The sequence below is a fragment of the Serinus canaria genome, chromosome 5 (genome assembly GCF_022539315.1).
Source record: "Serinus canaria isolate serCan28SL12 chromosome 5, serCan2020, whole genome shotgun sequence".
NCBI classification, from domain to species: Eukaryota; Metazoa; Chordata; class Aves; order Passeriformes; family Fringillidae; genus Serinus; species Serinus canaria.
This window is the reverse complement of record NC_066319.1, coordinates 55,009,354-55,034,293: the sequence shown is the minus strand read 5'-3', so window position 1 is coordinate 55,034,293 and position 24,940 is coordinate 55,009,354. Positions and strand designations below refer to the sequence as shown.

General features: G+C 42.7%; 1 protein-coding gene across 1 annotated transcript in view; it reads left to right on the top strand.

Moving 5' to 3' along the window:
* Positions 1 to 675: 675 nt before the first annotated feature.
* BRF1 (BRF1 RNA polymerase III transcription initiation factor subunit) overlaps positions 676 to 24,940 on the top strand; it is a 172,004-nt gene continuing 147,739 nt past the window's right edge. The window contains exons 1-2 of the mRNA XM_009101684.4: positions 676 to 967; positions 14,624 to 14,704. Of these exons, the coding sequence (XP_009099932.2) occupies positions 781 to 967; positions 14,624 to 14,704 (268 nt within the window). The 5' untranslated portion in view covers positions 676 to 780. The remainder of the gene's footprint in view (positions 968 to 14,623; positions 14,705 to 24,940) is intronic.

Genomic DNA, 24,940 nt, shown 5'->3' with positions numbered 1-24,940 from the left:
AATCCTAACAAAAAGTCCTTTACTGTGGCCATGCTGAGGCGCTGGCACAGGTTGCCCACAGCATCTGTGGCTGGCCCATCCCTGTGAGTGTTAAGCCCAGGCTGGATGGGGCTCTGAGCTACCTGGGATAGTGCAAGGAGTCCTTGTCCAAGACAGAGGGATTGGAACTTGATTATCTCTAAGGTCGCTTCCAAACCATTCTGTAATTCTACAATAATAAGCAAGAGTTCCAAAACACCACCCTTCAAGTTTATGCTGCCTTTGTCAGTCAGGGCTCAAAGTGCTGTAATGCAATAAATTCATTAGGACTCAACAACTTTCATCTCAGCATTACAGAACGATGGAATAGATCTGACTGATGAATTTGATTGATGAATTTGATTGATGCCCAGAGGGTTCCGAGGCCCTGTCACAGGTTGCCCAGAGAAGCTGAGGACGTCGCATCCCTGGCAATGTTCAGGGCCAGACTGGATGGCGCTCAGGGCAACCTGGCCCGGTGGAAGGGATCCCTGCCCGGGCAGAGGGCAGGAACCAGGAGCTGGGGGCAGCGGGAACCGATCCCGAGGGACGGGCCACGCGCGGGCCGTGAGGGAGGAGCGCTGCGGAGGGGCGGGAGCGGCGCGCGAAGCCTCGCGAGAGCCGGCGGGGTGGCGGCGGCTGCCGCGCTCCTCCCCGTGCCGGTGCCGGCGAGCGAGGCCTGCGCGGGCCCGGGCCGGGCTGTGCCGGGCGGTGCCGAGCGGCGGGGGCGGCGGCCGGGTCCGTCCCGGTACGGCGGGCAGGATGCCGGGCGGGCGAGTGTGCGGCGCCTGCGGGTGCGCGGAGATTGAGGTGGACGCGGCGCGCGGGGACGCGGTGTGCACGGGCTGCGGCTCCGTGCTGGAGGACAACATCATCGTGTCCGAGGTGCAGTTCGTGGAGAACAGCGGCGGCGGCTCCTCCGCCGTGGGGCAGTTCGTGTCGCTGGACGGTGAGTGCGGGCGGGCCGGGGCAGGGCGGGGCGGGGGCCCGGGGGCACAGGGAGCGGGGTGTGGGGAATAGCGGGCGGTGTGTGAAGAGAGGGTGATGCGGAGATGGGGCACATGGCAGGAGGGAAAGGGAGCTGGAAGAGGCTTGGACAGGGACAGGGCGAAGGGGCTGCGAGCTGTGTGGGATCAGGGACAGAGCATGGGGATGAGCGACCCAGCGGAAAAGGACCTGGGGGTGCTGATCGACAGCGGCGGAACATGAGCCCAAGGCATTCCCAGGTGGGTAGGAGGGCCGGTGACATCCTGGCCTCTGTCAGGAACAGTGTGGCCAGCAGGACCAGGGATGTGATCGTCCACCTGTGCTGGGCACTGCTGAGACCACACTTCGAGTGATGTGCTCAGTTCTGAATCCCTCAATTCGGAAAGGACATTGAGGGGCTGGACCACATCCAGAGAAGGGCAGCGGAGCTGGGGAGGGGTCTGGAGCACAAATCTCCGGCTGTTCAGCCTGGAGAAGAGGAGGCTCGGGGGGCACATTGCCGCTCCACAACTCCTTGACAGGAGGGTGGAACCAGGTGGGGGTCGGGCTCTGCTCCCAGGGAATAAGTGACAGGACGAGGGGACATAGTCTTCTGTGGCACCAGAGGTTTAGGTTGGACATAAGACAGAATTTCCTCGTGGGAAGGGTGATTAGGCATTGGAATGGACTGGCCAGGGTAGTGGTGGAGTCGCTGTCCCTGGAGGTGTGTAAGGAAAGGCTGGCTGTGGCACTCAGTGCCATGGTCTGGGTGACAGGGTGGTCATTCATAGGGTGCACTCAGGGATCTTAGATAGAGGTCTTTTCCAACCTCATGGATTGTGAGATTCTCTTTGTGAGATTCAGGGACGGGGAACAGGGGTGAGGGAGCTGTGGGAAGAATGAGAAAAGGGATGGGGAGATGCTCTGCCAGAGGGTGGGGTTATGGGAATGCTACAGGGGAGTGAGGATAGTGTATAGGGGAGATAAGGACACTGTGCTGGGAGATAAGAAGGACAATGTATAGGGAAAAGGGTGCTGTGCAAAGGGTGTGAGGACAGACTGGAAAACCATGTGGTGCAAAGATGGGATATGGGTGGTGCATGTGGGAACTGGTGCTGCACATAGTGGAAATGGGAGAGGCAATGCATGGGGAGAAGGAGAGCCTGCTGTACAGAAATGGGGTGGGGGAGGCTAGGATGAATAGCAAAAAAGAGCTGTACAGGATTAGAGAGATGGTCTGAGTGTGAGTACATGTGTGAGGGACTGGGGCAGGTGTGTGAGAAAGTTTGGGGCTCTGTGGAAGGGCTGGGAGCACAGGAAATGGGGAGGTAGATGAAATTATTTGGGATGGAGGGCTTGGTTGGGTGTTTAATGGATAGAGGGAACATATAGGGGCACAAGGAGGAGAAACAGGCTGGACATGAAGGGTCAAGAGTCTCCTGTCAGAAGTTGGGTTGGGGTGATTGTGTGAATCCTCTGGAGGATAAAACATGGAAAAAGGCCAGATCAAGAAGACAACACTGTTTAGAATGGGAGAGAAGGAAAATGGATGTGGGGAGGATGTAGTGTTTGAAAGGGGAGAAATGGAAAATCTGTATGGGGAATGTGTATAAGGAGAAAGAAAGATAAGCAAAAGCATGGGAAAGAGCTTAGCAGTGAAACAAGTGGCTCTGATGGATTGTATAGCTGTGGGGAAGAAAGAGGAATTCTTCCTGTGGTGGAGAATGCAGCACTGCAAATTGGAGTTTGGGAGTTTACTGTAGGCTAGGAGTTGTCTGATGCCATTCCTGTCTTCCAACTCAGGGTGCTGGCATTACTTTTTTTACAGCCTATAAGCAGCTCTTGTATCCTTCATTTTTCCTGTTTTGATGTGGAGACTGCATTTTTAAGGATTTGTTCTGCTTTTTCCCTCCCACCCAAAATTATGCAGGACAGATGGCATGCAAGCTAGAGCTCATTTTGGGATGCCTTTATCCTTAAAAAATAAATCTAAAGGAAAAGAAAGAAATGCACCATACTGAGGCTTTTTTACCCTTATGGATGAATTGCACAGTACTTAAAATCTCTTTAATGTATAGCCTTTCTTTTTTTGTGGAAGTCTTGAGTCTGTGATTTTGTGAGTGCAGGCCCTGTTTCACAGTAGAAATATTTTGAGGAAATTAGGATATGGGTGACTTAGGCTGGAGCAGTTCTTTATGTTCCAAAACAGATGCTTCTGTTGTGAAAATTTTTTTTTCTCCACGTAAACTGAGTGATGTAAGGTAATCTGAAAAGATGTATTTGTACTGCAATAACAGTGTCCTCTTGATGTGTTCTTGTCTATTAATGTGTTTATGACTGATTAAAATCCTCTGGAATGGGTAGAAAAGTAATTTACTGTGAAAGAAGGACTTTGTATCTCCCCAAAGGTTAGAAAATTTACAAAGAAATGTATATTTCTTTTAAGTCAGAAACCACGTACTTTCTGAAAGCCACATTTTCTGGTAAGTTATGCCTTTCCGTGACTTTTGATTATATTAGTCAATTTCCACTAAAATTGAATGAAATGCCTTGGTCTGAGGCTCCTTGGACTGTGGTCTGATGATCTCAGAGTGTCTTAATGTGTGGAGCATTTGCAGTGTCAGAGGTGCCTGGGGTGCTGTTTTTGAGTCCCTGGCTCATGGTTAGTAGGGCTGGGTGTCTTGGAGAACATTGTCTAAGGTTTGTAAAGGATGAGGGATGTCAGGTTCTTTATTTCAGGGCTGGGAATTGAACGGGGCTTTTGGTATTTCTGGAGTTCAGAGCTACCAGTTGTGCAAAAATATTCCTCAAATCCTTTCAAGATCCACAGCAGCTTCCATTGGTGTGTTATTACATGTTGAATACAGATGCATTTATTAATAACTTATTTTCACCTTCATCATAGAAAAGCAAACGGAATGGAAAGCACTGATTTCTCTTTTTAACCTGTAACAAAACCTTTTATTTTGCCAAGCTACGTGTTAAGATTTCAGAATCTTGCTTCTGTTTACTGAAGGAGTGTGTCCTCTACTTCTCTATATTAATATGAAATGGCCAAGTCCTTGCTAATAAGTCATGTAGAATCCCTATAAAACGTTGGAAATCCCTTTTATCCTCTCAGGGTTGGAGGAAGGTGTGAGATCACAGTTAAGTTATCTCTGGCAGTTTTTACATGGAGCTAATTATGTGCCTGGTGTAGGAAGCCTCAATACTGATGCCTTCCAAAGAGAAGTTTGGTGTAGCCAGTGTTTTCCAGTGCAGATGTGTGAGTCCTTTGGAAAGTTCTTTTCCATTGTTTGATGTTTTAGCAGCTGAGATTTTGGTGTGCTGAGAAAGCCTGGGCTTGTTCTTAGCCGTGAAGGAGGGGGTTTGCTTTGCTCTCCATGATGTCTTGGGAAAATGCAGGCTTGCTAAGTGTGTTGGACAAGAGGGTAAAATCAAAGAATCATTTAAGTTGTAGGAGAAGATTTTTTTAGGGTTTTTTTAAGGTTTTTGAAATTATCAAGGTCAACTGTTAACCTAGCACTGCCAAGTCCATCACTGAACCATGTTCCTGAGTGCCACATCTGCATGCACAGGATGAGCCAAGAAGGTAGAAGTAGTGAAGGACAAAAAATATGTGTTCTGCACAGGTAAATACAGGGTAACAATGCTTTTTGGCAAAGTGACTTGCCTTGAAGATCCTTTGAAGCTTTCTAAGAACTTGGTAAGTGGGCAAAGCAGATGGTTGGATTTTCAAAGGAAGGTCAGCAAGTTGTTTCACCAGAAACCTTTTTGGTAAGTGGACAAAGCAGAAAGTTGGATTTTCAAAGGAAAGTCAGCAGGATCCTTCACCAGAAGCTCTTATAGAATCTGAGCTGTCATTGATAAGGAAAAGTCTTGACAGAGCAGAGTAGCTCTTCAAATTATAGCAAATATACTCTAGAGAGTACAGAAGGAGGTGCCAGTGAAATTCCATAGAATCTGGACTGATGATCTGGAAAACAGGTGGCTGGTGAGTTAATGAGGTTTGTGGGCAATACTGAATTATTTGGGGTAGGGGTTGTAGAATTATTGGGGTTGTAGAAGGACCTGTTGCTTTTAGTGGATGGGTGGTAGGATAGCAGATGGGATGAAGAGTTGCTGTGAGAGCTAGCATTTTTCCTTTCTTCCACATGTGGGATGGTTTTTTCTACATCCAGACTGACTGGGGTAACATTGGAAGGAAATCCCTAGGTCATAATGGATGTTCATTCATGGTGCAAAAGAACCTGGGTGGGAAAGGGGATGTTAGAAGTTAAAAGATCACATGCAGCATGTCTGTCCACTGTTGCATATCCACAGTGTTACCTCCAGCTGAAGTTCTGTGTGCAGTTCTGGTGGGTTTCTCTTTTCTTCCCCCTCCCCATGAAAACCTCTAATAGAGCTAGAAAAGATACAGAGAGGAAGATGGAGTGATTAAGAGGAGAGCTTCCTGAAGAGCTTCTCAGTTAGACTGACTGAATAGACTCAGCCTCTTCAGGCTGGGAAAGAGATGATTGAATGGGGCCATAGTAGGGATTTGTAAATGCAGTAAAATAGCAGCAAGGATGAGCAGGTGCTCAGGGTCACATAATGCAAAAGCTGGGGAATGCTAAGAAATCAAGCAGCTAACTGATTGCAAAAGTAGTGGGTAGGAGGTTCAGAAGCATTAGAAGTTTTGTTTGGTTTGTTTTGGTTTTACAGAACACCCCCCTCCCCCCATGAATCTGATGTTGTGAATATTAAAAGTTTACATGAGCTTAAAATGATTAGGCAGACTGAATAAAAAACGTATCCTGGCTATTGATAAAATACATTATTTCTGGTTCAGGAAATCCTTGAGCCACAGATCACTGGGAGATTATATGAGAGAGCTATCACAACAAGCTTTCCTCCTGTATTTTGTGCTACCCTTGTTGGCATGTATATTGATGGGCTTTCTCATTCACAGGTAGGATACTGGACTAGTCTTTCAGTCTGATTTGGCACAGTTGTTCTTTTGAGGCTTCATGGAAAGAAGATCATGTTCTTTGAGCTTTGCAGAGCTAATCCCACCATTCCTTTCAATGCTGTCTGTCTGAAACACAGGCAAGTTAGCTCTTCTTGCAAGGTTCTTGGCACTTCCTGGGTTGTGAACTGCTAAGTTATTTCACTAGCAAGGGAATAACCCTTCTAGAAGGAGCTGCTGTGTATTGTTTTGTTGATCTTTTGAGAGGAGAGTCCTCTGAATGCTTGGATATGCCCCATGCTGGTCTAGTTGGTCGTAATTTGGTCTTAATTTTGTTGTGAGGGATCACAGACAGGAGAGAATCCAGCTTCAGTACTCTTCCCTAGCTATGTTACTCTCTTGGAGCTTGTGAAAGCCCTGCCTTGAAATTTGGTTTGTGAACCTGACTAATTTGACCCTGGCTAAGTCAGGTATTAGTGGAGAAGGGTTATCATGCTTATTTTAGCTCCAAGGAACTCTGTTGATTGCACAGAAAGTGTTTGAGGCATGTGCTTTTCCTAGCTGAGTCTAGTTTTGAAGAATAACTATTCACTTTATAATTGATAGCCAGTTCAGACTAGCCAAAGAGATTGTTCACTCTGATTTCTTAACTTAAATTTGGAGAGCTTTTAAATCCTGCTAATTGTAGTGAATGTGTCTTGCTTTTTATTTTTCTTCATCCCCAAGTTCTTAACAGCCTATCAGTTGCTACATTTGAAAACATCCCAGCAGGAAGTACAGCAATACAGGGTCTGAGAGTGAGCTACATTTCTCCCTCTCCATTATGCTATAATTGCATCCTGGAGGATGGAGTTACACTGAGCCCTTTGCCAGTTTGCACTGGTTTGATGGCTGCTGCTTTTGTAGAAAGGCAAGGCCATGTCTGAAGGTCTGGAGTTCTCTGATTGCTCTTTCACTGTGTCTGGGTGGGAGTCCTCTGTCCTGTGGTAATTGCTGGGAGGAACTGTTTTCACAAGTGTTTTTTTTTTTAAGCTGACAGGAGAAAAACTGAAGCTGAAGAGAGTGAGAGAAAGCTGAGCATGGAGCAAACCTGACAGCCGAGATCTCTCTTCAGGTTTTTGTTTAAAGAAGCTGAGAAAGGTGAAGGCTGGGACTTCTGACACTAATCAAAGGAGAAGAAAAGTCCCACCTGGGAAGGTTGATGTGCAGGCAGCATAGAAGCAAGCTGGAAGATGTAACTAAGAAATACAGCACAAAGAAATGATGCTTCAGGGTGTACTGAGCTTGTGATCTTAAGCACACTGTCTGGGGAAACTCAGCTTCTTTTGTTCCAGAAATTCCCTTTAAATGCTTGGTACTAGGTTGAGAAAAACAGATCTGATAAGCTTCTTGGTCACAAACCAGGTACTATTGGTACTTGTTGTTCCTGACCAGCTTCTCTCTGGGGTTCCCCCAAGGCTGCCCATGGCCCAGGAGCCAATCCCAGTCCTCTGGGATGTCAGCCCCTGTCCCAGGGCCTGCACAGCAGGGCCAGTCTCCAGCTCCCCACTGCCTTGCCCTCCCCACCCGTGGACCCTGTAGAGCCAGGCCCATGTGCTGTCTGGCCTCAGCCCATCCTTGTGGCCCTGTTTGGACACTGGGGTGTGTCTGACCTTGTTCCCCTTGCTGAGCCTGACCCTGACCCCCCTGTGCAGTCTGATGTTCTGCTTGGCCTCACCCCATCCCTGGACCCATGGGGGTGCCTGATGCCCTCAGCTCTGCCTGTCCCTGCCCTGCTTTAGAATTCAGAGTCACATCTCTAGTAAAAAATTAGTAAGAATTATTAATAAATCTTTTAACTTACTTAGTGACTAAGCCTGGAGGTTTTAGGGCAGTGACAAATACACAGGCACAGTCACAGAAACAGGATTCTGCAGTGGGCAGTGACAGCACCAGTTCTTCAGCACTCAGTCAGGCTCTCTGGCTCTGGTACAGCAGACCTGCATTAAGGCTCTGCATCTCCAAATGTACATGAGTTTGCAGTGCAGTAATTTGAAGCTGGTTGGAGGTTATCTTGCTTTTGCTCTTAAGGGGAAAGAGAAATTGTGAAATGGTAATACTTAACACACCAACAAGTGTTTGTTAAAGTTTTTGGTGTAGGAGGTTCCACAACATTTGTAAGTAGCCTGCTTCAAATTTTAGAATAGCAAGGAAGAGTTTATTTCTGTTATTACAGGTTTTTTGGGTTTTTTTTGCAAATGAATTATAATGAAGTTAGTACAGAGACCCATTAGCACTGCCACAAATCCTGAATGTGTACTCTCACTCCTCAGTGTCCCATGACACTGCAGATTTAATGCATCTTTGGCTCTTTAGTAAAGCTGTGGTATGCTCAATGTTTTAGGTATACCTGTGGGAGCTTACAGAAGTATTTTCTTTACTATTTTATCCTTAAAATCTTTGTTTTTACATCAAGGCATCTGACCTACATTGACCTCGCATGCAGAACTTGACAAGAGTTTGCCTTGATCTAAATATTTGTCTTTTGGGGATTGTGGACATGAAAAGTTATGGTCAGCAAGCTGAAAAGAAGAGAGGGACTGACTACACTGAGAAAAAAACTTATGTAAAATTTAAGCTGAGCTTACTAGTCATTAATCTTCTCTACTTTTTTGTCCTGTAGAACTTTTTAAGATGATCAATTATGGTCACAGTGATTGTTAGTGAGACAGTTGGGAAAGGGGATGAACTCTGTGTAGGATTCTGTACTTTTGTCTATTTGGTTCTTATGTACAATAAAGGATTCTTGTGTATTTTCAAATATTAAAAAAGTGAAAGGAGTAAAGGTTTGTTTTAATTGGTAGTTGTTAATCAGTTTCCATGTAATATACTGATAGACAAAGTCCTGACATTGTTTCTTACAGTACAGCCCCCCAAACTGGGCTTTGCCAATAATACACATGCTAAACTTGAAATGAAAACACTTGCTACTGAAAAGTTAAAATAATATTAATACCAACAAGTTGCCTTATATTTGTGGCCCAGCTTTTTAGATATGACACTAATTCGTGGTTAATTTTAAGTTATGCAGAGTGGTCATGATGTCAATTGCAATACAGAGAAAGGAAATATAAGTATGCTGGATTTGCAGACCCTTTGATGGAAATCCTGAAGAGTATTTACCTGATTTAACCCTGTGCCAGATTAGAAAACTAATTCATAATCATGCTGTGTTGGGAAGGAAGAGGGCAAACTTCCATCTAAAATAATCATCTGCTATATGTTTTAGTGAGAGGAATGAAATCAATTTTGCTTCTCTCCCCAAATCCTCCAGGTGGCAATCATGCACCAGAGTTAATATGAAGCTTTTTCTGGCATTGAGTCTTTTCCATACTGTCCCTGGGATGACAACAACAGAGGGTGCTGCTGTCAGCTGTGGCAGTGCAGAGTAGTGCACATAACTTGCAGACTGATTTCAAAGACTTGGGCAGTCCTAAGTTGGGTTGTGGTGGATGCAACTATATTTATCTCTACAGTTGGTAGTTAGGAAAATAAGCTATGATGGAATAGATTTAAAGTTTGTCTATGTAAGTTTATGTGGCAGTGCTGTTTCAGCAGGCTCTGGTGCCTGCAGACCTGTTCACTTCCCTGGAAAAATAAGTGAGAAAAGAATTCAGTTATAAACTTCAGAACTTGAATCACATAATTTTACTTTTACAAGTATGATTTGTAGTGGGAGGTTTAACCCTCCTTTTTACTTTTATGGCCTAACTTCAGTAGGAAGCTCATTAGTTTTTTTATATCAGATTACCTTGTCTTCCCCAATTATGAAACAATTGGTGTGATGCAGTTTGCATTCTTTACTAGACTTTACCAGATTTTATGCTGGACCTATAAATACGTGTATTTGGAATAGGTTTGCCCCTACCTTGTGCTAAAGAAAGGACTGGTGGCTTTTGGGTTTAATTTTACAGGGAAGGATTTTGGTAGGATTGGTCCTATCAGATAGCAAATGCACTTCATTTCAGGTTACAAGCAGCTTCATTCCCTGTCTTCACTTGCTCATTTATGTAGAGGAAGCAAAATCTGTAATGCTGGGAATGAATCTGTTTCTCCTCCAGGTGTTGAATCTGAAACTCATCATGTCCCTACCTGACAGAAAAGTGCCCTTTAGGCTGCAGATGCCCAAGTGGCTGCTCTTTGCCTCCACTGTGTGGAGTGATTTGATAAGTGCTGTTCCTGTTACCTGTGGTTTTTTATTGCTGTTCAAGATTACCCCAGACTTCAAGCTTTGCTTGTACCTTTTACAGCTTGAGGAGCAGTTTTATGGAGAAGCAGAGTGATGTGACTTTGTTAGGTAGTTGGTGGAGCAAAACAGAAACTGCTGAGGTGCTTGTGCTGTGAGCAGCAGAGTGGGAATGGCTGCTTTTGGCTGATGGAGGGATAGTCACTGTAGAACCATGTAATTGTTTAGTTGGAAAAGACCTTTAAGATTGTAGAGTCCAGATGTTAACCCAGCTGTGACAAATAGTTTAACACTCGAATGATGCAGGGTTATGGTCTGGGTCTGGACCTGTGTGAGCTAAGACTGAGTACCATCAAGTTTCCAGACATGATCTCCTGCATCTTCAGTTCTGTTAAGGCAGTGTAGCCCACTGAGAGTACCACACAAAAACTGGAGTAGCTGTGTTTCTGAGCTGCCTAACACATCTTTCCACACCTTCTGTTGTCCAATATTTCATGTAAATGTCCAAAGCAAACTTGAAAAAGAAGCTTCAGTTACGTGAAGTTGCAAATCTGAGTGAGTTTCTAAAAGTAAACAGAGTCATAGAATATACTGTGTTGGAAGGGGACCCACAAGGATTATGAAAGTCCCTGCACAGGATGCCCTAAGCGTCACAGCGAATGTCTGAGAGCATTGTCCAAATGCCCCTTAAATTCTGCAAGTCTTGGTGCTGTGACCACTTCCCCAGGGAGCCTGTTCCAGTTTCCAACCATCCTCTGGGTGAAAACCTTTTTCCTAGAAGCCAACCTAAACTTCCACTGACACACCTTCATGCCATTCCCTCAGGTCTTGGGACAGGTCACCAGGGAGAACAGCTCGGTGTGTGCCCCTGCTCTTCCCCCCAGGAGGAAGTTGTACCTGCAGTGAGCTCTGCCCTCAGCCTCCTCCAGGCTGAACAGACCAAGTGCCCACAGCTGCTGCTCATGTGGCTTCACCTCTGGGCCCTTCTCTGTCTTCATGGCCCTCCTTTGGACACGCCCATGGCTTTATGGTCTTTTTAACATTGTGGTGCCCAAAACTGCCCCCAGGACTGGAGGTGGGGCTGCCCCAGTGCAGAGCAGAGTGCTACAGTCCCTCCCTCTCCCAGCTGGTGATGCTGTGCCTGATGTCCCCAGGATGCAGCAGCCCCTCCCCAGCAGGTAGGAGGAGTAGATGGCAATGGACCTTGGGAGGCACCACCTTATTAAGGAGTGCATTGGATTTGCCTTAGGGAAATGGTAGTGTTAATGTTGAAGATTTGGCAGGCAGTACTTGAAGATACCAAATACTTCTCAGATATATTTTTGTATGTCTTGAAAGCTGAATGTGAAAAACCAAAAGCCTGCTTAATTCACTTTTGAAGTTGTGGGGGAAGAATGGAAAAGGTCAAGAAATGTAAAAATTGCAGTTAAGCTGGGATGTTAATTTGGTTGTGCCTAGCAATTGCTGTTCCATTCCTTTGTACTTTTTAAATTGCTAGCTTTGTGGGGATTTTTGTCTTTAAATGAATTTGATTATTTCAGTTTTCTTTTTTTAAGAGTTTATCTTTTTATTACCCAGTCGAACAGTTATGATAATGAGTTTGGTTTGCATTTTGCTTGTAAGATTAAAGCTGATGGTGAGGCTACATAGTCAATGGCAACATTAGTTTGCAGTTCTGAAAGTGTAAGTGCTCAACAGACTAGTTTTCTGTCAGTTTTCAAAGACAAATGCTAAGTAGAGATGTTCAGCCTTTCCAGTTAACTTGCTGAAAAATGGGTACATCAATTCTGATAGCAGAATCTGTCTTTCAGATAGCTCTGTTGGTATCTGCTGCAGTCTCTTCAGCTTGGAAAGAAATGACTTTATGTATGATGTTATAGCTTGATGGCTAATGAAAAAGAGTCTTAAAGAACAAAATCATTGAAATCTCAACTTAATTCCATTTTGTTTATATTATTTTGGATTTTAACTCCTGAGTAAGTTAAATTATTTAGTTATTAGTATTGTTTATCATCACTGTAAGATTGTTTTGTGCAAGCTTTTTAATAGTAATAGGGAAACATTTTAAAGTGTTGTTTTACCAATGATAGTCCAAAGCAGTTCAGTATATTCAAGGATAGAGGGGACAGGGAGGTGGAGCTTTTGAGTACAGGAGGGGCCAACAGTGCCTTTGACAGGAGTCATGGGTGAGCCCCCTGCCTCCAGCTGCTTGCTCCTGCTCCTTCCTTGCGGCTGGTGTCCTCCTCCCATGTACTGATGCTCTAGTGGGCTCTCCTGATGCAAATCAAACTAGTGAGGAAACTTGTAGTAAGGCAAATCTTAAAACAATAAAAACAAGGAAAATGGGAGGTGGAATTTCTGTTTAGATTTGCTAGGGAAGAAAAGGAATGTAAAACTATTGCCATCATTGATACATTTTCTGCCAGGTAAACCATTCTTACTAAGTGTACACAAAAAATGTTATGCCTTCTTTTATAGCTTGGTTTGCTTCATTGGTTTGATTTCAAGTGTTTCTGGCAATCCAAGGCTGTACCTATAAGAATGGCAGGTATATCTGACTATCTGACTCTGTGTTTGACTATCAGAATGTCTCTGACAGTCAAACACAGAGTTGGGAGACTTGCCTCTGTACCCAGTGAGAAGACCACTGTTGAATGTTTTTCACTGCTTAGGATGCAGTACTTAATCTGTGGGGCATTTAGGTGAGAGCTTGTTATGTGAAGTTGTTGGTTGGAGACCAGGGATGACACGAACTCACCAAGTGTCTTGGAAAAACAATATATTTTATTGTTCAAATCTTCTTTTTATAGGGAGTTTGAATTTTCCAGGCTCAGATAGCTGGGATCTCTCTCTGCCCAGATCTCTGGCCAGTGGTGTTTCTGCATCTAGGCTTGAACAGGATTGGCTGAGGGTCCCCTGTGTAGGTTTGAATCCAGCCTATCTGGGGAGTGTTTATCTGTTTTTCTGGAAAGAATCAGGCTAGCCAAATTGGATTTGTGTTATATCTAGATTTACCTTGTCCAGCTACACACCAGCTGCACTGTGACAGCACTGCCACAAGAGCTGATTATTGTTTGTTAAAGGATCTGTTAACAAAGTGAAGTTGGTTTCTGTTGTGGATAGCACTGGAAACCTAATTTAAAAGTTATATGGAAAAATAAGCTTTGAAGGCTGATAGTAATTCTGCAGGAATATTAGCTTATTAGCTTTTCTAGGTTTTGGTTTTGCTTTGGTTTTGGTTTTTTTTCCTCAGTATTGATGTACATTAAGTCCAACTGAGAGGAGCTAAAAAAGAGCTAAAAAAGTCTGGTAAGAGTGAACAGTTTAGGTCACAGTTTCTCATCAGTTGTACCTGCCGTGGAAGTATCTTATTCAGGTGTGTACAAGAAATGCCCTGAACTGCTTTAAAGAGCAACTTCATTCCCCTCTCTGTGTCTATCCCAAAGCCTTTCTAGTTTGTTCTGAAGAGCTAGTCTGAGAGGAGGGAACAGCCACAAGAACTTGAGGAAAAGCTGTGGGCATCATGGACCACAAGATGGCTTTTTCCCCTCTCCCGAAGGCCAGACTACTTGAATTAAGTAGAAGTCCATTATTAACAAATTGCTTGTTTGCATTCCTGTGCAATTTACCTTTTTGGTCTCACTTGCTGTTAAGCTGATAGATTCAGATATCCTGCTTGAGGTACCCTGATTGTTTTAAAAAAACTCTTCCTGCTTTAGTGGGAGACTGTTTTTGTCCTTGGTAGTTTAATTCCCTGTTCTGCAAGATTGGTTTGCATGAGTAGTTCCACTGACTCCCAGCAATCTCTTCTGCATTCAGGCTCCTTTAGCATTGGCATGGATGCCCAAACCAGCCTCTGGTTTATGCTGATTTACAACTCAGACTTCTTTTAATTCTCCAGCCTTTCAGGGTGTAAAAGTAGCAGTTCCAGACTTGCAGTTTTTGTAGCCTGAGTGTTGCTGTGTTTACCTAATGACAAACTGAAGTTACTTTAAAATAAGTGTTATGTCTGTAGTAGCCAACACAGTCATTATTGAATGCTAAACATGTTTTATGTTCTCTAACGCCAATAATTACCTATTAAAATTCTGTAAATTCTTCATTGAATATTCTTCAGACAAAAATACTAACTAAGCAATTGTTTCCTCCTTTATTTTGAGAAATGTTCTACAGTACTGATTTTCATGTTCTGCTTCCAATAGACCTTGGGAGATTTTTGCAGTTTCTTTGGAACTGAGATTGGGAGGGCTTATGGAGCCGTGTAATTCTTATGGTATCCCAAGAAAGAAATAATTTGCACAGTATTGGTACTTGATGTCTTAAGTACTTTAAGACCTTCTTAATGTAGTTTGGCATGTTGTAGATGATACAGATACTGACTATATTGGCAAAATAAGTTTTATTTTAATATTTTAATTAAGTTACTCTCTCTGACATGTCTGTTTTTTTTTTTTCCCCCCTAATAGGTGCAGGGAAAACACCGACTTTAGGAGGAGGATTCCACGCCAATCTGGGAAAGGAGTCACGAGCAAAAACTCTACAGAATGGTACTAGCAAATTTTAGTCTTGCTGATATGAATTCTTTTTATTAATATGGTTGATACAATTAATTTTTAGTTTTGAATGTGACCTCAAAACCTTGGCAGGCCCCTCATTATTCAGTGGACAAGTCTGCTTAGTGCTGATTTTTCATTGTGCTCTCATTTGGCTGCTACACCTGATTTATGAGTTCATGTGGCTGACTGACAGAGGGTAATGGCACCTGACAATATTACTGTGGTTTTAAAGGGCTTTTTCAAGGTTGACATGCCCATTGCACCTTTTTATTATCTGTTAAACCTATTGTGGCTTTTTATTTAGTCAATTTTCAGGGTTGTGAAAATACTTTATTCATGTTTATTTAAAAGTCTAATTCTTCAAATATTTTTGGTCTTAAGTAATGCAAGTGTGAGATAATGCATATAAGTAATCATGTGCTTAATATGGGATCACTGAATAGAGAGAGGAAAAATGGAAAAAAGGTTTTAGCGCACAGATGACATTAAAATAAATATTCTCATTACATGCTTTACATTTTAATTGAGATCTCCATATTCTACACTCTTTAAAGAGAGTGAATAAAACCAGCTTTTATTCCAGGAGCAGAATGGTCTTCCAGTTTGCTGTTGCTCATATCAAGGGACAGGAGTTGTCATTTTTTGGTTAATTAATACTCCTGTCTCATGACTCTTGGAGATGACAGCTGATGGATTGTCATAGCAAAGTCTCAGAAGCTGACATGTAATTAACCATGGATGTAAATGGGTTTTACTGATAAAGTACTCATTTGGAGGAGATATTTTAGAGAAAAGTATTTTCCTAAATTAATATTACATTTGCAACTCAGTACAGAAGACTTGCCTATATTTTGCCTCTGTAGGTACATGAAGAGTAAGATTGATCTGATATTATATCTTCATTGGTGTAGAGAAGCTAAGATTGATCTGTGTCATTGAAGTATAGTCAGATTACTCTACTCAGCATTATTCAGCTGATATATGTATATATACAGGTTGTTTTATATACAGAATGTTTTATTCAGCTGTTTTTACTTAAGAGTATTGAGCCCTGTTTGTTTGGCAAAGTAAAGCTTGCACTTTAGGTGAGCTAGTGTCAGTGTCAGGTCTGAAGTTACCATCTTAGGAATTTTAAATTTCCTGTCTAACATGTAACCTATATAAGCAGTGGGATAAAGCCACTAAACTTAATGAAGTCTGGTTTTGGATTAAGGCATTTTAATCAAAACTGTAATTTTGAACAGGCATTTTAAAAATAAATTGGCTTTTTGTGCATAAGAACTTCACAGTTGTCTGTAATTGTAGAAAAGTAAAATGCTGATGGAAGGAAGTCTGTCTTGTTGCTTCATGGAGTGTTTGAATCCTTCAAAAGCCCTTTTGGTTATGCCAAAAGGTAATCACAAGTAAAGACAGTGTAGGCGTTTTTCTAGAATCTAAACACAGCTTTTTTCTTGGATGAGTGTTTGCTGGGGAATATGTCTGAGCATCTTCCTTCCCCACAGCTTTTGTGTGGGGGGCCTCCCTGATCAAAAACAGTGATTGTGACTTGGCTAAAGTATATCAGCATTGTATACAAAAACATTTAGTTGCTTTACACGAACTTATCTCCCAAACAGTCTTGAAAAAGGAAAATAATTTGTCTTTTTAGTTACACCTCTCTGAAGCCCTTTGCAGGTTTTCTTCTATTTTTTTTTTCCCTGTGTCTATCCTTTATATAAGGAGCAAGTGTTTGGTCTTTGATTTCTGTAGCCAACCTGCATTTGTCATGCTGCCAATCTATCTCTGGGAAAGTTCTTTTCAGTGAGCTAAGTGATGTTCTTGCTCAGTCCCAGGCATGACAACAGCAGCTGATATTTCAGGTAGAGCAATTGGTGTTTGAAAGCCTTTTCTTTTCTGTCGCTGAATAATGAGCCGGTTGTCTGCTGCTTTTAATCACACTTCTGGCTTTACATAGTTTTTAATTGCAAATTGAGCAATGGCAACGAGCTTACAAAATCTCACCCTGTCACTGTGAGCCCATGATCATGGCTTTTTTTTGGGGGTGAAATGATGTTAAATTTCCATCATGGTTAGACTTAAAAGTGTAGCAAGGTAAATGAAATTATTGGACATGTTTTAAAGGAGAGGTATGGAGTTGAATGAAACTGAAGTGCACTGGTAATTGGCTGTATGAAAAATGAAGAGTTATAAAAAAGGCTGAGCTACTTATTTATTTGCTGGTGCCACTCTGTTGGCATTTCCAAAGTTAACTCTGCTGCAGGTGAAGTGCTGAACTTGTTCCCGCGGGGATGCTGGCTCGGGACAGCCTGCAAGGGCAGCCACTGATGGCTCTTACGTCAATTCTCCTGTACTATCAGTGCTCCTGCTGAAGGGAAGAGCCAGGCCCTGGGAAGCAGGGATAGGCGGTGGATGAAGTCCCCAGAGTGCTGGAGAGCAGCTGAGAGCCCGTGTGTGGTCCGAGAGCACTGGCAGGTCTCGCTCTGCGCCTGCTCTGCTTGCCAGCAACCTGCAGGGAAAAGTCCGGCCGCGGAGCAGGGACTTGCTGGGTTTTAAAAAACAATCACCTCTCCCTGCTGTCCCTCCTTCCCCCCACTCCTTCCCCATGTGCTTTGGGCCAAATTCTTCTTTACAGTAAAGTCTGTCTTTCCAAGGGAGGTGGAAGGGAGGTGATCTGGACTCACTGTCTCTGACTTAATTACCAGCAAAGCAGCTGGGCTTGGCTGAGTGTATGATGTTGCTGTTTTTTGAGGCTTTTAATGAAAGGATGTTTAGAATTAGATGAAGAACAGTTTTGCATTAGAATGCTTAAGGTAATAACCTTTTTTTCCATGCATTCTAAAGTGAAGAAATGCAAAAGTAAAATCTCCCAGCAACTGCTCATCAGTTCTGGACTGTTCTACAAAATCATGGTGTGCATTGGTGCTTTTATAAATATGTGTATTTACTCTCTAAACAAAGCCATGAGCAAACCCTGACCATTTTGTAGTTTTCAGTTTTGTGTAAGAATGTTCATTACACAGAACCACTCTCTCTTACCACACATGTCTTTTCTGTATCTTTCCTCACTATTTATAATGCAGCAGGGCATGGCTGTTCAGTTTCTCCCTTTCTTTTCTGAACCAGCTGATGTTTGTTTGGGAATGGCTGCTTACAGAAACTGGAGTCTTGTTTACACTTGCTAAAATATTTATGTGGAGAAGATTTAATACTGTTGTATTTGCTCATAATCACTTTGATTTTCAGAGTGCAGTACTGTGCTAATTGAGTATGAAGCTCCACAAGTTCAACAGGCTCAGGCCCACAAAATGCTTTGTACCTGTACATACAAACCTCATTTTTGTAGTAAAAACCTGCACACCTGTGAGATTCAGGTGTGTTTCAGCTTCAACTTTGTTTGAATGAATATGGCAAAATAGCTAAATACTACTGTTTTTCTGAAAAAGAAGAATTATGAGTAAAATACCAGCTCAGAGGGGAGACTCTTTGACAAGACATCTTCCTCTGTTCCTGAGCCTCTTCAAATTTTTACAGTATTGGTCAACACTTACGGTTACTTCCAGAGCTGAAATGCAGAGTGATGTCTCTTTAAATCCCATTTTACAGTTCTGTGCTGCATTACATAATCTCTCTAAATAGCCAGTTTATTCTTGTTTCCTTACAGGCAATCTGCTCTCGCTGTATCAGTGTCATAGTCGTTGTTACAAGGGAGTTGTTCTTGACTTGGAGCTCTGATACTTTCAATAGTCTTCAGTGACCAAAAAGAAAAGGGACAGGGGAAGGAGGGTCAATGGCATGATTATATATATTATATGATTATTGAAAGTTTCACTTGCAGATATTCAAATTTGGTTTAAACTAAGTTTGAAGATTGCAGCTGCATCTAGCTTAATCCAATTTCTGACCTGTTGTGCTGTGGTTTTAATTATTTCTTTAAATGAATGTGTGTTTTCCCTCAGTCCTCTTAAATACCAAAACATAGCTAACAGTATTTTAATGCTAAATGGGAAAGTGTTCCTGAAGATGGTCTGTATTGCTTTTTTACTGTTTACATTTAAACTATTTGCTTAATTCTTTAACATTTGTTGTCATCACTTATTTTATAGCTGGTTTGTTACGAGTGATTATGGAGGGATCTGCTTCCTCCCAGAGCCATACATTGTGAATTAGAACAGGACAATACATTACACATGTGAAGAACAGAAGTATCCAAAGGGGAGGAACAGAGAGCACTGTTTAACAGAACTAGAACAGCAAGGGAAGGGAGAATAGTGGAATCCTAGAATAACTGAGATGGGAAGAGACCTCTGGAGGCTGACAGAATGGTGGCTTTGAAGTTGCATTAAACTGCTGAGGGCCTAGGGCAGCTGAGCTCCAGTTTTTACCAAGGAAGGATATGACAGTTTCCCTGGACAACCTGTTCTTCAGTGGTTGGCCGCCCTCACTGTGAGGAATTTTTTCCTTGTGTTGAGTCAGAACTTATTTTGATGAAATGTGACTCTTGCTTCTTGTCCTTTTGCTGTGCATCTCTCGTGATGCAGTTCTGGCTGCATCTTTATAACCTCCTCCTGCAAAGCTGAAGGCACCAAAGAGAATTCTCCCTCAGCTTTCCTGAGACTCAGCAAATTCATCTGTCAGCCTCATCCATGTGCTGCAGTCTCCAAATCATCACAGGGACTCTCTGCTGGACTTGCTCCAATATGCCAGTGCCTCTTCTGCAGAGGAGCCCTGAACTGGACAAAGTACTCTAAATATAGTGTCATAAGTGCTCAACAGGGGATGATAATCACTTCTCTGGACCTGCTGGCTGCAGTTTTAATAACATGGCTCTGGGATGAAATTAACCTTTACTGCTGCAACTGGGTGCTGCTGAGCCATGTTCAGCTTTTTGTTCATGAGGAACCTAGACCCTTGTCTGCAAAAAAAGTCAAACAGTCCCCAGCCTGTGCTTTTGCCCTGCAGTTTTTCTGTCCCAGGTGCAGAAAAATTGCATTTGGCTCATGAGGCTTCTGTCAGCTCATTTCTGAAGCATCTTAAGATTCTTCTGAATAGTGGCTCTTCCCATCAGCATATTGGCCACTGTTCCAGTGGGATGTCATCTGTAGGCTGGCAAAGGAAACCTCCTGGCCTATTGTTCATGTTGTTAATGAAGACATTAAACAGTATTGATCCCAGTATAAGTCTGATGGTGAAAGTGCTGAGCACCACTCTTTGAACCAGGCCAGCCTTTCACTCAAGTTGCTGTTCACTGGCCTAGTCCATATCTCTGCAATTTGGCTGCCAGGGAGAATGATGAAATGGGATGAGGGAAGAGCTGTAGTTAGAATTTATCTTGACTGCAGTCTAACTTTTGCAGCTGGGCATGGTCAACCCTCATTGAATCTGTGCTGGCAATTCCTGGTTACATTCTTGGGTTTTGTGTGTCTGGAAGTGGTTTCCAGGTAGATTTGTAGCCTTCCAAGAGGCTGAGAGGAGCCTGACTCACTTTGGAGTCTGACTTCTCCCTCTGGAAGAGAAGCCTGATGCTTGCTGCCTTCAAGTCAGAGAGAACCTCTTCAAATTGCTACAGCTTTTTGAAGATGGTAGAGATGACTCTTTTTACTGTCTCCCTTTGCATTCTCAGATGTACATCATCAAGTCCCATTAACTTGTGTGTATAGATTGTGCTTAAGGGAGCCCTTGCTCAGTCTTTCTTTACCATGGAGAGTTGCCTACCTATTCTCTGAACCAGCTGAAGCCCTCTGAAATCCAGTATTGTAATTATGCTACCCATCTTTCTCACACCCCTCAAGATCTTGTTTATCTTGGGTTGCTGTAACCAAGCTTTGCCATCAGACTTTACATCCTCCACCACTTCTTCCTTTCCAAAGAGTGATAGGTTTATCACAGCCTCTGCTTGACCTGTTCCTGATGTGCTCTGGAATTCCACTGGATTGCCTGTGACCCACTGTGGTTCCTCTACAGCAACTGCTGGGGTGGATGCAGTTCACAATGAGAACCTGGAGGTCTTCCTGCTTTCTAAAAAGGCTTCATCTTCAGGATCAGATGGTCTATGGCAGGTGCTCATGACTGTTTCTTCTGGCCTTGCCTCTCATCCAGACCTGTTTACTCTTTATTGGCCTGTCAATCATTTTTCAGCAGAGCTTCACACTTTCAGGCTGTTCCTTTGTATAGAATGAATCCCTGTCACCTTCCCTGTCTGTCCTTGTGCAGCCTGTCACCAGCCATCTCATTACTCCAGGCATGTGAGCTGTTCCACAGTGTCTGTAACTCCCACAGTGAATTTGTAGTTTTGCAGCTGTGAAGTCTTCCAGACTGTCTCCTTCATTAGATGCAATCTTTTCTTTGACTCTTCCTCCTGTATCAATTCCTGTCCCCAGCTTTGATTTCAATAATGAAACTTCTGGTCTAGGCTCTCTGCCATCATCTTGTCCTTCTTGCCTTCATTTCTGTTGCAATAGAAGCTAATCCTAATCCTCTCATCTATTTATTATAAGCACCACATTGAGTTTTCTCTTGTTTTCTTTTAAACTAATCATTGCTTAAAGTTCTCCTTTTCTGGTTTTGCCTCATATCTTCCTAAATTTCTTTACTCACTAAGGCTTTGAAAGACTTCTTCTTCTAGCCAGACTATTGCTTCAGTTTTACCCTTTGATCTGCCTACTGCCTTGTCCCTTACAAGTCCTCTGCTACCATTAGCAATTTCTCTCTCATCCATTTCCTTCATCTTCACATTTCATATGTTAACTTTCCCCATCTCTCTTTGATGGAGAATAAGGGGGCATCTTCTCTTTTTCATTTGGGATGATATGACATGTTTTTCATGTGTGAGTATGTTTGGTTGGGTGGTGGATTTTTGTTGTTTGTTTTATTTGCTGGTTGATGTTTCAAGTGCAACCTTTTCCCTTGGTAAACTTCTTTAACCTCAACATACCTCTTCCATCTAGTCCAATGTCATGGCTGGACATGGGTGGCAAAATTTAGATGTCTGTGTGAGCTCCTGTTTCTCATCTCCTTTCAGAGGCTCTGCATAGAGGCAGACAGATTTAGGGTGTGATTAATTTAATCCGAAAGGAAGTCAATGACTCATTCTCTGAAGCGTCTGTTTCTCTTCACTCACTGAAAGGAAGTCTATATTGACTAAGCCCAGTCACTCATCTCTGAAGATAAGGGTGATGAATTGTAGGCTTTGGTGTCTGCTGAATCTGTCTGTATTTGTGTATCTCCTTGTTGACATAGAGTTAACATGGCCAAAACTGAACTACGAATTGCATCCAACTGTTCTGGTCTTTTGCATGTTAACAAATTCAAACTTCTTCCCACTGAGGCCACTCACAGCTTTCTTTCCTCCTGTCTTGTAGATCCACCCTCTTCAGCATCTGCTAAACCATGGATGTGTCCTAGCCATAGCACTCACATATTTGTTTCTTGAATAAGTGTTTCTTGACTTTCATTATTCTTTCTCTCTCATCAGAACATGCTCCAGAGCCAGGAATGCAGAAAAGCTGTGACCTGGAATGCTAATTCTTTGGTCCTTAACTTCTTCATCAAATAATTTGTAAAGGAATGTTGTTTTCCCTGCTTGTTTGCACTTTCACATTTGTGATTGCTGTTACTGATCACATCACAATTTAACAGGGAACTTCCCAGTGTTACTGGGCTGTTGTGTTTGACCTCCAGCTTGCTGGACCTCTGTGCTTCTGAGGCTTGCTTGGATGTCAGAAAGTGTGGGCTTTCCTGGTCCTCTGCTTCAGTGCAGGCTCTGCTAAGCTCCACAGCTTAATGCTGGACTCCCTGGTGGCTGTATCTTCAGGGTATCTCAGTATCTTGCATACTTTTCTCAGAGCTTTGTGTTCCAAGGTTTGCAGGCAACTGCACTATCAGCAAAGACTTGAAGAGATAGGAGAAACACTTAAGGAAAACAAGCAAAAAAACTCAGGGGCAAAAAAGCTACTCTTTAGCCAGCAAGAGTAACTGCAAGAATTTGGATAAAAGCAGAAAATTGTATTTCCCTGCCCGTTTCCCTGTTACTCTAGAGTTTGATTCAGAGGCCTCTGAGGAAGCTGGGATCCCTCTGGTTGGTACTCTGGCTTTTCCTTAGGCACATGGAAAATCTCTTCAATCTCATTTTGCTGATGAGACCCTGTCCTTCATCATCTCCAGTTACCTTTGTTAAAAGACCAGTTGAGTTCATCCAGCTGATCAGGGATGACCTCTTGGTTACACATTGATTCATTAATTTCTACTTGAGTTGAAATTTGAAAATTTTTATTGTCTTAAATCTTGGCCATTTTTCACTGGGGAATGATGAATAAAGTACCTCCCTTGGATATGCTTTTGATGTGCTCTTTATCCTTACAGGGACAGTTTAATGGAGAAGAGTCCATGTGTCCTTTAATAAGTTCTGTTATGTTTCTAAGAAGAAGATTTGGGATCCTTTAAGAGTAGAGGATCTGCTGGAGATAATGCCCAGATTTTGCCCAGAGGCTGACTGGCAACTTAAAACTCTGAGCACAGCAGTTCATTGGGTAGAAATATGTGAGTCAAGCTTTGCTGGTCTTCCTAACTTTGTTCTTGTGTTTGCTTAGCCAGAAAAGGGAAAAATTAGAAAAAGCATTTCTAAAATTCCTTGGAGATGTTGGTTCAGTCTGTATGTGACTGTAAACAGAGAGATTGTCCTGTGACTTAGGACAGTCTCTGTTGTTACTTTTAATTTTGAAGCTTTTCTTTGAAGTTGGAAAAAAAATGCAGTCTTAATCAAATGAGTTAACATGACTTGGGTTGACTTAACTAATAACTAGAAATATTTGCATGTTCAGCTGCTTTGAACTGGCCTGTTTGTGACTCTGGAGTTAAAAGCATCTTTCATGATTCCTTTGCTCTGTCTCCTCTCTGGTCTCTGCTCCGTCTCTTGGTTTATTAGCTGGCTGTGGGCAAGAAAACTATTGTGGCAGAGAAGCACAAATCTCTCCTTCATTTTATCAAACAAGAGAAGAAATGCTCTCTAAAGTTCTGCACACTTGTGAAATTTCTGGCTTGGATATTAAAGTTTTGGCCTTTTTTATTTCCAAATTTCTCTTAAATTTGACTGTTTCTCTGTGACACAGAGTAGCATGATACTGATTCCATTTTTGGAATTCACTGGTAGAGATTTATCTCCCTGCAGCCTTGTGTAGGTAATTGAAACATGTCTTTTCTCTTGAGAGCAATTCTGTAGTTAAAGATAGTTTACCTAGTAGGCTAATGTTTTTTAAAACATTTGCTTTTTATAGTACAATTCACAAGGAAATGAACTTTGGTATTAATAAGTTTATTTTCCTTCTTGTACAGTGTGGCAGAAAATAGGTGACTGCCTGTCTCCTTCCTCCCCCTCTAGTAATACCTATAAATTTCAGAGCTAGATTTCTTCTAACAAGCATCTGAATTAAGTCATTTTAACTTTGCAACGTTGTCAGACAAGCAGGTAACCCTCCAGGTAATATAGCTTTGGTTTAAGTTCCATGTAACTGCTGCTTTCTTTCTTGATAATGAAAGATTGTGTACATCATTTTTGTGGCATGGGGTTGTCTTAAACATTGAAATGTGAGTTTTGAAGTGTTTGTGTCATTTTATAGGCACTGTGGCTCAAAACTTGAGAGAAGGAAGGTTGTTGTTGCTTTTTAATGCTGTGATCTCTGATAGTGCTGAGTTCTTGTCATGTGTTGAAAGTGCTTTTTGTTTTGCTCTGTGGAATAAATTGGAGTGCTGGTGATGTGGCAGCACTGGAGAGCATTCCCTAAGCCCGAGGGTCTGCAAGTGTGATTTGCTTTTGGAGCTATTGCATTTTTTTGGAAGATTGTTTTTCTGAAATGATGGCCACAGCATTAAACTTCTGGACCTCTGTAGAAATAACAACAGGAAAAATTAAGAAACTACTGGGTTTCTCTATCAGGTGTGGAATGTGTGTCAGTGGAAGCTTCCTGTATTCAGTACAGCCACACCAGCAAATTTATTAGCAGACTGATCTATGTCAGACCCCTGCTCAAAAAAAGAAACCACCAAAAACCTCAGAACTAAACTCTGGTCACAGCCTGAAAATCAGCTCTGTACACACAAGTGAGTTCTCTTTGAGCTGGGTGATTGCAGTCCTGGGCTTTGCTGCCCTCCCTGCAGGTTGTCCTGTCAGCCCAGAGGGCTGATTTGGTGCAGTGTGTGGGTGGAAGGAGTTGTTGTGTAAAGTGTTGGGAAGTC